The following is a 15,686-nucleotide window of genomic DNA, read 5'->3' on the forward strand; positions in this document are numbered from 1 at the left end:
CTCTTCCTCCCAAAGGGAAAGAAGAGAAATTCAAAATTGTAAATGAATTTACCAACAAAATAATCATTCAGGCTTTAGTTGGTTTTACTTGGATATGACCACCTGAGTATTCTGTGAAGATGATATAGAAAGTGTGGATTGTCTGCTTTTTCCACACTGGCTTTCTGGAATCACAGGAGGAGTTGGTTACAGTCCAACAGGATTCAATAAAACAGTATGGAATATGTTTTGGGGCTTTGGTATCAGGACTCTTTTTTTCTTTAGGAACTTTTTTTTAATGCTTATGCTTTTTTCATGTTAATTAATATTTTTAATATTTATTGTATTTGATATGTCTCTTGATATGTCTCCTAAACACTCAGCCTTTGTATAATTTATTTTTGTTTGGTGGATAAGCGCCTCATCTGTTCGTATTGCTATTGTTCATTAATAAAATTGGGTGGAAAAGTTCTCTTGTACGACGTGTGTTGAATTTCAGGACTTCTCTCTATTGATCTGGTATTTTCATGCGGTCAGTTTTCACAGCGACACTTCAGGACAACAAAGGTACTGCAAGTTTAATACAGTTAAAAAACAAAAAAGACACCCCCCACCAAAAAAAAAACAAAAGACAAAAACAAAACTATTCGCCGTGAATTTACAATAGATCTTTGTGGGAAAACGAATCGGTAAAAATCCAGCTTTTATGTATGACACAGCACAGACAGTAGTTTACACAGGACACACAGTCATCCTCATAATGACTGACAATAAAATAATTAGGACACCTGTACAGGCTATCCGGGGAAATTAACGCAATTTAACAGCAAATATTCTAGATTTTTTCTTTTTTGTTATTTTCTTCTGTGAGCAGCTCGTTATCCTGTTCTGCACAGCATTCACCCCTGCAGAGTGAAAGTGAAAGTATCCCGACAAACTTCCTTTGACAATCGCGCAGCAAGGGGTATGACCGTGGAGGGCACCGGGGAAGAATCATGAGTTTAATATTCACGATATTTATTTACTGGTCTCTAAGTGCAGGTGAGTTATTGTCACAGATTACAGCTTGTGTGTAGGTCAGCAACAAGTATCGGCACTACAGGCTACCACATGAACTTAACACTGTTTGATCTTCTATGCCCGTGTGTGTCATTCAGGTGTGTGGAGTGTCCATCAGATCCTGTGGCTGCCCTGCTACTTCATTGATGAGCGTGTGTTTTTGAATAAGGACAACCACACAGAGACTCAGCTCATCCACAGAGAGGCTATACTTCAGTTTGGTCAGAAAGGAGATGCTCCTGTTAACCCAAACGCCATCACTTTCCTGATCACCAGTGAGTTACTGCAGCCTGCATGAGGAGAAGGCTGAAAACAACATGAACAACAACAACAACAACAGTGTGTTAGAGTTTATTTTATTGTCTTCTAGGATCAAAGTTGGATCTGCTGCAGTATGTGGAGGGGGTGGAGGCAGAGCAGCTGAAGTGTGAGCTGCACAGATACAGCACAGAGGGCGGTTACGTCCGCTGGCCTGTCCTCGGTGCCCATGAGTACAACCACTGGTTTACCTGCATCCTCAGACACAGCAGGGGCCTCTTCACCATCACCAGCTTCCTCAGGCGCCCCTTCGACCAGCCTCCCCCAGGACGGCCAGACTACCACAAATGGCCCCCCATCCCTAACAGAGAGGTACTCACCACCACAGGTAAACTGAACATATGAGGATTTCAGACTAAAACTGAATATATTTGTCTTAAAAGTTTGTTTTTTGTTGGAGTTATGACTAGTCGTTAGTATTGCTGTGCCAGACCCCATAAAGGAAGAAAATATAAATATTATGGGAACAAACTTTGACTGAAGGAAAATAAAACAATTAACTTGATTACAAATGACTAACCATCCATTAAAACAAATAATAAAATGTTCATAAAATAATTAAAATAATGAAATAATAAAAATGTACTTAATTCTTCTCATAAAATACATTGATTTGGTCAGTCTGATTAATAATTAAATGAAGAACTACAATCAAAGTTAGACATCAGCAGTCTCACCCGATGACATATTTACATATCTACAAAATGTATTACACCAGCACATAAACCTAGAAATATTAGTATTTGTTTGAGAGAGAGTGCGTCCCAGAACAAATGTGTATTTGTCCTATAAGATGTGGTTGAATGCATCATTAATGACAACAAAGAGCATCTGTGGCAGGTGCTTTGGATTTCCTCAACGTGTGCAGGAATTTTTAAGCTAATTAAAGATAAGAAAGTGTTATCATGTGGAACAATGGTACTGAGTTAATGAGGAAGATTGCATGCATGTAACAGGAACCTGTGTCTGTGTAACTAATATCAGCCAGTTGGTGTTAATGATTACATGGATGAGACAAATAAACACATGTACACAGATAAGAGGTAAGGATCCTTGTGTTAAGCTATATGCACAGTAGGCTGTACCCAGGTGGTTTGTTAACTGAGTGGTATATGTACCCAGCTAACCAGGAATCTTCAGCCGTAATGGCCTAGAATTAGGGATTGCCAGAGGTGTCACATTTCAGATTTAAGAAATGTTGCACCACTTAGGGTTCATCTTCAACTTTCAATACACAAATGAAATATGGCCTTTCCCATGGCTCCTACACTGTTATTGGACACTTGTATTGAGAAATGTGCTTAACAACTCGCATGTGTTCATGTTTGTCACACTTTTCCACAGTCGCCATGGTCATCAAAACACAGACTCCCTCAGTTAAAGCACGCCTGAAGTTCCAGCAAAAGCTCCACTGCCAGTTTGATGTCGACCACAAAGGTGCAAAGGTCACTGTGGAGTGGCACAAGCAGCACCACGGTGAGAGGACCAAGCTCTTCAGTTACAACAGGCGCACAGGACAGACCCAAGGAAGTGGTGTTGGACTACGTGCCTTTGCAGCCGGAGATGCCTCCTACACCCTCGCCTCCACCATGATAAGCAGTGAAGGGACCTACATTTGTTCAGTGTCCGTGAATCCACTATTCGGCAGGGTGGATATAAATCTGCAGATTGAAGGTGAGGAAAACAGTCAGAGAGTTCATAGGCCATGGACAAAAGTACTAATACTAAATTGTGCTTATATGCTTTCAACCACATTTACTGATGGAGTTTAAGGTGGACTGTGAAAAAGCTGTTTGTGATGTGTACAGCATAGTGTGACAACCATAAATACTCTTATTATTACTGTTTAAAGTTTGCTGGAGATGTTTACTGCTATCAGGAGCAACGTCAAAAATATGTGGTAGAACCAGTCCGTCGCTGTTTCCTGTTGCATGCCTGCTGTCACTCACTCTGCTGTTCACGCCCACTTTTCAGCATTATCAGCATAGCGTCATCGCCATCAGGCTACATGCTGTTGGAGGGCTGCACATGAACATGTCTGCAAAACCATGTCTCCTGAATAGGACAAAATAGCGTGTAAAAGTATCTTTGTAAATGCTGACAAAAAATTTTTTTAACTTTTTTTTTTTTATTCAGTCTTTTTTTTCTTTTTTTTTAAAAAAAGCAAATCAGGCTCTTAAAGTGTTCATTCTCATCTTATGTGATAAAAGTCGTATGGTGTGGATGTGTTTTTTAGAACTTAGAAATATAGAAAGTCAGCAGAAAAGCCACTGTTCGTTTCAGCTTTTAAAGTAATGTTTTTTGCTTTCCTCAGAGCCTCCCCATGTCTCCCTCAATGTGGGACCCAGTCTCTCACTAGTGGAGGGTAACAAGAGGAAGATTGTGTGTGGGGCAAACAGCTACTACCCTCGGGATGTGGAGATAATTTGGTACGAGCAGGATCCAGTCATGTTGGACGCTCCACATCCCAGGTCACTGGAGAATGTCTTCCTTTCCTACCACAAAGAAAATCGGGACATGACCTTCTCGTTGTCGGGCTTCTTCTACCTCCAGGCTTCGCTCAGGGACTCTGGGAAAAGGTTCACATGCAGCGTTTCCCATCAGTCCCTGAAAGTGCCCATCACAAAGAGCTTCACCCTGATTGTGGAAGGTGAGTCTCAGTGTAATACTAGGAGCTAGCATCTGGGAGGAGCAGAGCTTGATGTGTGTTCTGTTTCAGAGCCAACAAACTGGATGTTGTACCTCGCTGTGGGCTCTGTTATGATCCTGCTGTTGTATGTGAAGCGGCGCTACCTGCACTCAGGTGAGTGATACAGACCTGCTGCTACATCAAAACACACACACAAGGAAAGAATACAGTCACACGAGCTTGCTGTTTTGGAGTCACTGACATGAAAGCATGTAATATGAAGATCATTATGACATAACTCGTTGATGTTCTAGAGGGTAATTGTCATTTTTCTTCACAGCATGGAGAACGTTAGCGGGTAAGGCGATATAAAAACAAACAAACTGGAGGACTGGGATCAGAGCGAGAGGATGTGGCCCCATTCTCAACACACAAGGCTGGCTGGCAAACTGTCCTTTCTGGGGTCCCCATAGAAACACCAGTGAAAGGTAGATTTGTGTTGATGTGTAAACTCCTGCATGTATGAATGTAAAACAGTGCAATAACATTAAAACTACTGAAGATTACGGGTTAGCAGCTGCTGAGCCAGTGGATTCAGGAGCCAGGACTGATTCTTCTGATGCACGAGACACTTTTTGGACTAAACACTGGGGAGACAAGGTTCTATATAGAGCTGAATAAAAACAGAATATTGGAAACTGAATGTCAGTTTACTAAATGAAGATTACTGTAAAATTAATAAATATAATAAGGATGCTGAAAAGAATGAATCCACTGTAGATTCAGGTTAGTAAACAGGAACAGAAAGATCTCTTTCAGACTGGAATGAAATGCAAACCAAGCTAGTGTACTTCTAGTGCTGGTTTATCAAGGCTGGATAAACAGGAGGGTTGCATCAGGAAGGGCATCCAATGTAAAATCTGTGATAAATAAAATATGCACTACCTTTACTATAAGCTTTTATTTAAACACTCAGGTGAAAAATAAACCAAGTAAGATGATGTTTGGAGAGCGCGGGCAATTCTAGGTTTAAACCTTTTTTTGGGGGGGGGGGGGGGGTTCAGCTCCCAGTCATGCATGCAGTGCCTTTATTTATTAGTAATGGAACATGCTGTTTGCAAATGTCATCAACCTTTTTCACACTTGCAAACCTTAACTCATTTTGATTAACATCACAATGTCACCTTCAAAAGGAAATGAGTTCCTCTAAGAATAATTCAGAGTGAATTGTGAGAGATTTCAATCTAATCCACCCATTTTAGCATGGATCCAAACTGAGGCAAAGGCTCAGCCATTAAAGAGGCACTATTTCAGTTTCTTAATCACATAGAGCCAGCTCACTGAGTCACCAAGCACTTAAAGTAGCATTACATAGTATAAACAATGGAAAATCCCTGCATAGACCTTGTACATGAAGCAAACTTGTAATAGAGTTGTTTTATATGTTTTTGAATTCATACAAATGCTCCCTTTGTTATGCAGACTCAGCACAAAGCATCATGTACCCTAATTTCACGAGTGGAGAACAGATTTGTAGTCTGTTCCCTCTGACTCTGTGTGTCTCTCTCCATATTCCTGGAATTGTATTTTTTGGAAAATGATAAAAATATAATCTTATAATTACTATAACAGCAGGTTGGTGTTCCAAATAATCAACAACAGTACAACCCACTACTTAGATACGTGAAATCATCATTAATAAATGTGGGTAAAAAATGAAGCTACAGCTTTATAATTTTTGGTGAATGTGACTACATGTCCACTCTTACCTGTTTCTTTTTGCTCTCTCTCTTTGCTGTCTTCACCCTACTCCCTCTCTATCCATCTCTCTCTCAGTCTTTGTGCCATCACCCAAATGTTAAATGTTGCAGTGAATAAAAGATAAACTGATCCATATCAGTTTATAGCAATATTCAAACTGAATACAGGTTGCTGCTGACATACATAGATAACAACATTCTGACTTGCTGCCACCTGGATCTGGAGCTGTACAGTAAACAAACACTGAAGCCCAATTTGACCAGAATAGGAATAGAAAATAAAATTAGCTACATCAGCTAATGCTTTTGACCCTATATAGCATGCTTGAGCACACCCAAAAAGAGTCTAAACTTGCCTATCATGATGTTATGATGGTATGTCCAAGAGCAGCCTGTATTCAGAGTTCATGATCCCTTTATATTAAAAATCACAAGAAAAAATTAAGCTGAGCAGATGAGAAGAATTCCTCATATTTTATCAGTTTTAGAAAAGACAACAAAATTCAGTCACAGGTTTATTGGTAACTGCAAAGATTTGAAAGAAGAGTCGAAAGAGAAGCACTCTCACTAATGGAGGGTAACAAGAGGAAGCACTCACGTTTTTTACTCCAGAGTGTTCCCACATAGCAGACAGGTCTGGCCCGGATCTGGTGTCTAGCTGCCACTGCTGGCTGACTTCTGGCATGGTAAGTGGTATGTCATCCAGATATGGGCCAGGCCTGGCATAGGTGGCACTGTCTATGTGATGGCATGCCACATCTGGCCCGATTACGGTTTGGTTTATGTGGCCCAGGCTCATTGAAAACAGGTCTGGCCTGGATCCGGCATCAAGTTGGCACTTCTGACTGACTGGTGTCATGGCAGGGTGTATGTCAACCAGATGTGGGCCAGGCCTGGCAATGATGGCACTATTTATGTTCCTCTTTTCCTATTTTAGTTAGAAGACCCAAATGCCATGTTACAATACTATACTGCAATGGTAGCCAACGTTTCAAATGCAGGTTTGACAGGTTTGTGAGTGTACATTTTATCTCATGTTTCGCACTGGGTGGCTATAGCTCAGGAGGTAGAGTAGGTCACCTACTGATCGGAAGGTTAGTGGTTCAATCCCTGGCTCCTCCAGTCTGCATGTCAAGAGTGTGAATGTGTATGAATGTAGTTAGGAAGCACTCAGTTTAGAGAAAGTGGGTGAATGTGGCATGTTGTATAGAACACTTTGAGTAATCTGGGAGAGTAGAAAAGTGCTTTGTAAGAATCAGTCCATTCACTGTCTGAACAGAGTTTCGTCATGTTATTTTTGCACTATTATGTTCCGGCACATGTTGTTATTACATGGCTTGATTAAGGTACACATTAGGCTGACATCTGGGGCCTGAGCTGAAACTGTTCTGGGCCAGCACAGGGCCCCAGCAGTATGTCTGCAACTGGCCTTGTGCTGGCCCATGTGTGGGCCACCTCTGGCAAACCAGATCTGGGCCACCAAAGGGCCGTCATTCTTTGCAGTATGTGGGCCATGTGTAAGCACATTGTGTGAGCCAGATCCGGGCCATACCAATTTTGCTATGTGGGTTACTCCTCACCTTACTCTTTTGGAGATGCTGACATGTTCTTTGATTAGATTCAGAATGTTGTGCTTTGGTCCTTAAACCTGGATACTGGTTGAAAGAACCTCACAGCCCATTGTTCATTCAGTGGGCTAGTTTCAGTCATTGTGCAAGTGTACTGTTTATAAGAATGTGGAAACCTGCAGTCAGCTAAGACTGAAGAAGTCACTTGGATGAGCAACGAAACGTTTCTCCCACTGAAAACGCCACGCCAAAGACATTCTGTCTAATTTATTAAGAAATTATTTTAACAAATAAACCTTTCTTGTTTAAATATGTTATGGTGTGTTCTCCCTTTGATTGGGACGTCTTGGTGTTTTTTTTATTAAGACAAATAAAATATACACTGTACATAATAATGTACAACACAATGTTATAATAGATTTAGAGTATTGTTGTGCTGTGGGAGCTCCTCCGCATGATTATGTAATTAAGGTACGTTTATATATATAATATACTACTACTTATATAATTATAACCATCACTATATGTATAGTGTATTTCTTTCTACATTTTAGACCAGTGGACCAAATAGGTTGTGAACTGGCTTTTATTTAGGAGTAGGTAGGTCCTCTCTTCCTCGATGGCTCCATGACTCTCATTATGTTGTACACTAGTTCACTCTCTCGCGCACAAATCGCCACCAAAACACAGCACAAGCCCTGCCAGTGATTCAGTTCCTTACAAACCATTGAATTAGGTACTGAAGCAGCGACATGCCGAATGAAGCTTCAGATGTCATTGATCATACGACTCTGTTCAGACACAGGCACAGTGTTTCTGAAGCAGTGTGTTGATTTTTGTGACACATGCGCTGTCTGGATGAGGCTATTTGAATAACCAGGTTATTCATTGTTATCTTTTATTCTTTTATATTCTTTTATGAAGTTTTAAGTTGTATCACTTGATTAAAACATTTATTCAATACATTACACATATAGTTTCAGTTGTGTACGTGCTGGCCTTCTGTCTGGTGGAAAGGTTACAAGATTTAGCTGGTGAGGTGAGAGGTGAAACTGAGTGCATTTCAGGTCGACACAAACACACACACACTTAGAATCCCTCAAAATATGTTGCTTGTGACTGCAAAATTGTGCCTGCAAAAGAACAGTTTGTTGCAGAATGTGTGCCTGATGTTCCAGACGATAAGCGAGCCTCCGGCAGCGACAGGAAGACACCTGGGATGGAGACGAGGCGATGTTGTTTTTTCAAACTGTGTTAAAAGTCATTGTGGTTTTGAAACTTATGCATGTATTGTATCTGCTTGACGCATGAGGGGGCGTCATAAAGGTAAACCCTAATGGTATAAAACAGCTGCTTGTGTATTGTTAGGGAGAGATTGATGCTGTCTGCGTACAGTGTTCATCTCCCACACGTGTGTTCATTAAAATCATCGTTTGACCAACCCTCCTGTATCCCTTCTCAATATTTGAACCCTTAACAATACTTAGGAATTTTCATTCCCATACCTTTGGACCACTTGTTTGAGAAAAATTCTAATAAAATAATTCAACGTATCAGCAATGATTGAGAGCAGTGGTCTATTCTCCTGTCCCGAATGAGCTGAGTTGAATGTTCTGCCCAGACTATTCTATTTATTTTACAGATGATACCAGTTGAAAATCCAAACGACAATGCTTGATAAGCTGGACAAAATAACTTCTAACTTCATATGGGATAAACAGCAGCGTAGAATTAGACTCAAGACCCTGCAGTTGTTTAAGATAAGGGGGGGTATTAATGTTCCTAATTTTAAACATTACTACTGGGCTGCACAAATAAAACCTTTGCTGACATGGCTGCCAAGTGATATTCATACTTGCTGGCTCAATATAGAAAATAGAAAATATCCTGAACCAATGGAAACACTTCCTTTTCTAGATAGTCTCGTAAAATAAATGGCAATCTGGAGAAAAAAAATACATTAGAGTTTTGGAACAAAATTCAGTCAGCACTGGGACCACAAAAGTATCATTCATCACTATCAAGCATTGGATCTATGAAACCCTTTTCCCTGTCCACTTTTTAAATGCAGTATTTGGATACTGCATTTAAAAGTGGGCATATAATGGACTGAAATGTGAACATCAACTATTGGAACAAGGGAACTTTAAGACATTTGAACATCTGAAGAATGAATTTAATCTCCCCAGGACAGATTTCTATAGACACCTACAACTAAGGTCCTTTTTGACAACACTCGAGAGCTAGGGAAACATTGCCAACCCCACACCAATTGAAGAATTTCTAAAAAAAAAACAACAACAACCCAAAAAACAGATGGGAAACAGAGACAAGACTACTACTATTAGTCAAACCTATGACGCATTTGCATCAATGATTAAGCATAATTCCCTGAGGATGAGGGGAAGGTGGAAAGCAGAAATAAATGAAAAATACCTGATGATATCAAGTGGGAAATATGTACTAAAGCACACCAGACCACTAATTCAAACAGATGGAGAGAGTTTAAATGGAAAATTATCAGCAGATTCTACAGAACACCAGAAATAACTGATAAGATGGGCCCCACACTTCTGAGTTCATACTGGAGGATCTGTGGGACACAATCTACCAACCATACCCATATATTTTGGCTCTGCCCTAAACTCTGTGTATTCTGGAGGCAGATATTTGATCCTATAATTTGAGTTTTCAAAGTAAATATTCCACTAAGTCCTACAGTAGCAGTTTTGGGAAGGATTCCAGAACTTATTGACTGCAAAGCCAAAACTTACCTCACTGCAGCCCTAAAATGCATAATTATTAGATGGTTAAAACCAGGACCTCCCACATATAATATATGGATCCAGAAAGTGTACGATGTCTATCAACTAGTCAACTTTCACAAGTCTATTAACCAACCAACCACGTGACTTCATGTTCCGTAGTGACAGAAGATGGCGCTTTAAACTTTAAGCACTTATTTCTTAAATGCAACTTTACAGACAGAGTTACATCCATGGCAGTTTTTCAGAGCAGGGCTCAGTGGTTAGCCTTTATATGTATAGCATTTCACATATTATGTTTTTCTTTTCTCACAGTTCACCCACTCTTCCATGAGCTGGTCCTGGACTTTTGATCTCCTTTTTTAAACATTCTTCTTTTTGCTTGAGTTCTTTCTCTTTTACTTGTTTTGCTTTTTTGTCAATTACTGCCTGGCTTAAGTTTTGCTTCAGGGTAAATTGTTTCTACCATCAGCGTTTTGGCGCCGGAGCGCACCGCTGCCTGCTGCCTTGCGCTTCTCCGACCCTGGGACACGGGCCCCGCCAGCGCGCTGTAGCGGCCGCGACCGCTGGCGACAAAGAAAAACTGCTCTTCATAGAAGACTCGCGCTCTGGGAGACGTTTCCTCGACTCCGGCTCCCAGAAGAGCCTCCTTCCCCCGTCCGGAGCCGACAGTTTAGCAGCGGGCTACGGACCGCAGCTTATTGCGGCTAATGACTCTCCCATCGCAACGTTCGGGGAAAGGTTCGTCACTGTTTGTTTTCATGGTCGGGATTTCCAATGGACCTTTGTTGGTGCCGCTAGCTCTGTACCTATTTTGGGCACCGATTTTTTTTGTGCCCACGGACTGCTGGTCGATGTCGCTAACAGACGCTTAATCGATGCCCTGTCTTTTTCTTCAATACCCTGTTTCACTCGCGCCACCGAGCCCCTGAATCAGGCTAATTTAGTGACTTCAGGGAATGTTTTTCAGCGTTTGCTCTTGGAGTTCCCTTCACTAACTGTTCCTAATTTCTCGAACACGGCAACGAAGCACGGGCTTGAACCTTATATTCCGACGGTCGGTCCCCCGGTGTTCGCACGCGCGCGCCGCCTCGACCCCGCGAAACTCTCCGTCGCTCAGGAAGAGTTTGCTGCAATGGAGCGCCTCGGCATTGTGCATCGCTCGAATAGTGCCTGGGCTTCTCCTCTACACATGGTGCCCAAGTCAGACGGTCGGTGGCGGCCTTGTGGGGATTTTCGCCGTTTGAATAATGTCACGGAGAACGACCGTTACCCCATTCCCCACATCCAGGATTTTTCCGCCCACCTCGCCGGTGTTGTGCCAAAAAGTGATTGCCTGCCAAAAACTGATTTCCAATGTTTCCGTGTATTTTTTATGTGTAATATCTTTACGTATGTTGGTAAATAGACTTCGGTGAACAGCGTTTACAAAGGGGTTATATATAGAATTAAAAGATTATCTGTTTTTTCAAGTATCTTTATAACTCTGTGTTATTGTACTCACATTATAACCAATCCGGTCCTTTTCCCCCACTTACAATATTTTTACTGAACTATTGTAATATTTGCTGCCATTTCTGCTGTCTTACTCTTACAAAAGACATTTTTAATGTTAATGAGATTTTTTTTAACTGCATAAATAAAGGTTCTATAAAAGTCGCTGCCAAAAACTGATTGCGGCTTCTACCTTGTTACACGAATGTTGTTTGTGGCTCAATATGACTTTGTGTCATCCATGAGGGATGCATTTGACATATGTTTCACATATTATAGGCCATCAAGTTACTTATAGCAGTTTAAATGCGAGCAATCAGTTTTTGGCAAATACCGGAAATCAGTTTTTGGCAGACAATCACTTTTTGGCACAACACCGGCACCTCGATTTTTTCTAAAATTGACTTGGTGCGGGGGTATCACCAGGTTCCCGTGCGCGCCGAAGACGTCCCCAAAACTGCCGTTATTACCCCTTTCGGCCTGTTTGAATTTTTGCGCATGCCGTTCGGCCTGAAAGGCGCCGCCCAGACTTTTCAGCGGTTGATGGACTCTGTCTTGCGCGAGCTGCCTTTCGTCTTCGTGTACCTTGACGATATATTGGTGGCCAGCTGTTCTGAGAGTCAGCATGCGTCGCATCTGCATCAGGTTTTCCAGCGCTTGGCGGCACATGGCCTGATCGTCAACCCCTCCAAGTGCCAGTTCGGCTTGCCGGTTCTGGATTTCTTGGGCCACCGCATTTCCGCTGACGGTGTGGTTCCGTTGCCAGACAAGGTCCGGGCCGTTTCGGCTTTTCCGCGTCCCGCGTCCATTAAAGCGTTGCAGGAGTTCTTGGGGATGGTCAATTTCTACAACCGCTTTCTCCCCAGAGCTGCGCACCTGCTGCAGCCTCTCTATGCTGCCTTGAAGGGTAAAACAGCTAAGGACCCAATTGATTGGCTCCCTGAACGCATCCAGGCATTTTCTGGGGCCAAGACCGCGCTGGCAAACGCCGCCCTGCTGGCCCACCCGTTTCCGTCGGCGGAGATTGCGTTGACCTCCGACGTGTCGGACGTGGCGCAGTGTTAGAACAGCGGGTCTCCGGTGTCTGGCAACCGCTCACTTTTTTTTAGTCGCACACTTAGGGACAGTGAGCGCAAATATAGCATTTTTGACAGGGAGTTGCTGGCACCTCGCGACACGGCATTTTCGTTTTTTTCTCGAGGCTCGGAGCTTCACCGCATACGTCGATCATAAACCTTTGACATTCGCGATGTCCAAGGTCTCTGATCCGTGGAGCGGGCGCCAGTAGTGCCAGTTGGCTGCCATTTCCGAGTTCACAACTGACATTGAGCACGCGGCTGGTAAGTCCAACTGACTGTCTATCCCGCGTGCTGGTTTCTCCCGTTTATGTTGGCATAGACTTTGAGGCTTTGGCCGCTGACCAACAGGCCGACCCGGACGTCCTAGCCCTTCGGTCTGCGCAAACGGGCCTTGTAGGGGAGACCGGGGATAGTTGTAACATTTTTGACATTTCTGTCTGTAAATTGAAGCTCTTTTAAGGTAGTGGATTCAAAATGTAATGCAAAGTATTTACATGTCTCTGCTATTAAATAGTGCAGCTATTTTCTCTGCAGCACAATTACCCATTGCATGGTATGGTCTCAAACGAAGAGTGAAATGTTACAATTACCGGTAACCCCATAGTCTGGGTTAGTTGTAACATATCCTGGGGTGAAATGTAACACAATGAAATAAGGGTACTAACAAAATATTAACATGTAATCTTTGTTTATTCAACACATGAATGCACTTGGAGCCATTTATGTAGCTGTGTGTGTGTGTGACAGAATGCAGAAATCTAACTTTGAACATATTCCAACCCCCCAAAAAAGACAAGTTATGGAATTTTCTGCAACTGAATATTTCATTAATTTTGGTTGGTCTTCCTTGAGTTTGGCCTCATTGGCTCAGTGGGCATTATAACCTACAACTCTTGCACCAATTTTGAACATAACAATGAAGCTGAAAAAATATAGTTGTTCACCAGCATCGCAATTCCATTACTTTTTATCATGGCTTACCTTGGTGTGGTTTGCAAAGTGCTTCAGAAAGATGAGGAAATCTGTTTCTTGCACCCATCCTGATTTATTTCCACTACCAGTACTTCCTACTGGTCCATCTCTGACACAGTGGTCTGCATAATGTATGTGTGGGAACACAAACAGTGGAGGAATTGTGTTGCCAGTGGCATTAACTGCATATACAAAGGTGACCAGTGAACCTCTCTGCTGAAGTCGTTGCCCCAACTTGTTTAATATAAGTTAAAGTAATAATGTGGTAACATCTGCATTATTGTTACAACTAACCCAGACTCCTATAGCTATGAACTAGCTAACATTACAGTCAACGGCTAAAACATTAGCACTAAAGACCTACACAGAATATATCCCCATAGACATACAAATAACATAATTCAAGTTTGACGAGTTTAACTGCAAAGCAGATAATGCTATTAAACATTGAAATAAAGTAGAAAAACTTACTTTTTGGTATACAAATTACTTTTTTTCATGTTAAATTGTCTGTGTTTGACAAAATGTACTGATTTTTCACATGTGATAGCAGAACTGAATTGGGCATGCACAGGATGAGTCACATCATTTGAAACTTAGCCCTGATTGGAGAAATTGGAAGTGTTACAACTGACCCACGTTACAACTATCCCCGGTCTCCCCTACTGGAGGACAGACCCGTGTGGAACGGTGGGCTGTGCGATGTTTCCACCAGCCGTCCACGCCCTGTAGTTCCCCTTTCGTGGCGTCGTCGCGTTTTCGACTCCGTACACGCCCTCTCTCATCCAGGCATCGGGGCCTCGGTCAAGCTGGTCAGCTCTAGGTTCATTTGGCCGGGCCTTCGTAAATCGGTGAAAGACTGGGCAGCCGCTGTCATGTTTTTAATAAAACATCAATAGTAGTGAGCAAGCTTCTTTGTTTTAACGTGGCTCACATCCATGCATGTAAAACAACACACCACCTGTTGGTTCAGGTGGTGTGTTGTTGTCATCACACTGTCCTTCCGATGGTCCCATTGTCTTTTGAGTGTACAGTAAACTCCTCCGATTTCTCCTTAATATCAGTCCATCTTCAGTTTTCACATTGTATGTCATTATATTGAAGGATTCCCGCCTCTCAATTTCAAGTTTGGCTATTTGTTCATTTTTCATCTGCAGGACTTTCTCCAGGTGTGTTAGAAAGCTGCTTTGAGGCTTCCTTTGTCTGACTTTCTACTTCCTCTTGTTTTTCTTTTAACTCTTTTACTAGTTTGTTATTGTCCAAGTCCTTTCCCAAAAGAAAATCTGACAGTTCATTATTTTTCATTATCAATGTGTTTTTTTCCATAATGACCCTGTCCTTTTGCTCTTCAAAATCCTCTGCTTTTTTTTGCCATGTTTTAATTTCAGCTTTTAATTTCTCTTCTAGTGCCTCCACTGTTTTAAGTCTGTCTCTACATTGAAACAGCGTGCTAGCCTCTACAAGATATTCTGATGTCCTTTTTTCAAAGTTGACCCTCTCTTCTTTGAGCTGGTCCTGGACTCTAAGCTCATTTTTTATCTGTTCTGAAAAAGGAAAATGCTTATTAACTTGTAAAATAAAAACATGATGCATTTAAGGTTATCCTGTTTGGTTTTTGTTTAGGAAGAGAATTTGTTCCACTGTGTGATGGCCGAGTCTGTTTCTTTTCTTGGAGATAATTTCTCCTGCCTTAGAGAAAATCCTCTCACATGGAACAGAAGAGGTTGTAAACTGAAAGCGAAACAACTTAGCTTAGGTGCTCCAACATTCTGAAGAAGCAACTGCTATCCCAATTGGAGATCGATGATGTACAACACAAATGCTATGGCAACGACAGGGCCAGGACATCACGTCAGGGGGGAGATATTATCACCCTCATCCCATATTGGAACCAAGCCCCAAGTACAACTAATTCGATGAAGGTGTTGAGTGCTAGAGAGAGAAGATTGTGGCTAAGCTGCGGCTGATTATCAAGTCTATAACGTTCAACTTTCAAAGTAATCTTTGAAGGACTACTAAAAGATGTGAATGCAGCGTTACAGACAAACTGAAACCAACCAGCT

General features: G+C 42.0%; 1 protein-coding gene across 1 annotated transcript; it reads left to right on the forward strand.

Annotated features, from left to right (window-relative positions):
* Positions 1–968: 968 nt before the first annotated feature.
* LOC146618282 (tapasin-related protein-like) lies at positions 969–4,374 on the forward strand. Its single transcript, XM_085371268.1, has 7 exons — positions 969–1,020; positions 1,137–1,313; positions 1,409–1,684; positions 2,701–3,030; positions 3,671–4,006; positions 4,076–4,159; positions 4,326–4,374. Exons 1-7 carry the CDS (start codon positions 975–977, stop codon positions 4,355–4,357), a joined length of 1,281 nt encoding a protein of 426 aa, XP_085227394.1. The 5' UTR covers positions 969–974; the 3' UTR covers positions 4,358–4,374.
* Positions 4,375–15,686: the final 11,312 nt, after the last annotated feature.

The sequence above is a fragment of the Diplotaxodon limnothrissa genome, linkage group LG14 (assembly GCF_057381915.1).
Source record: "Diplotaxodon limnothrissa isolate DT_005_m linkage group LG14, D_limnothrissa_male_GT1.1, whole genome shotgun sequence".
Lineage (NCBI taxonomy): Eukaryota > Metazoa > Chordata > Actinopteri > Cichliformes > Cichlidae > Diplotaxodon > Diplotaxodon limnothrissa.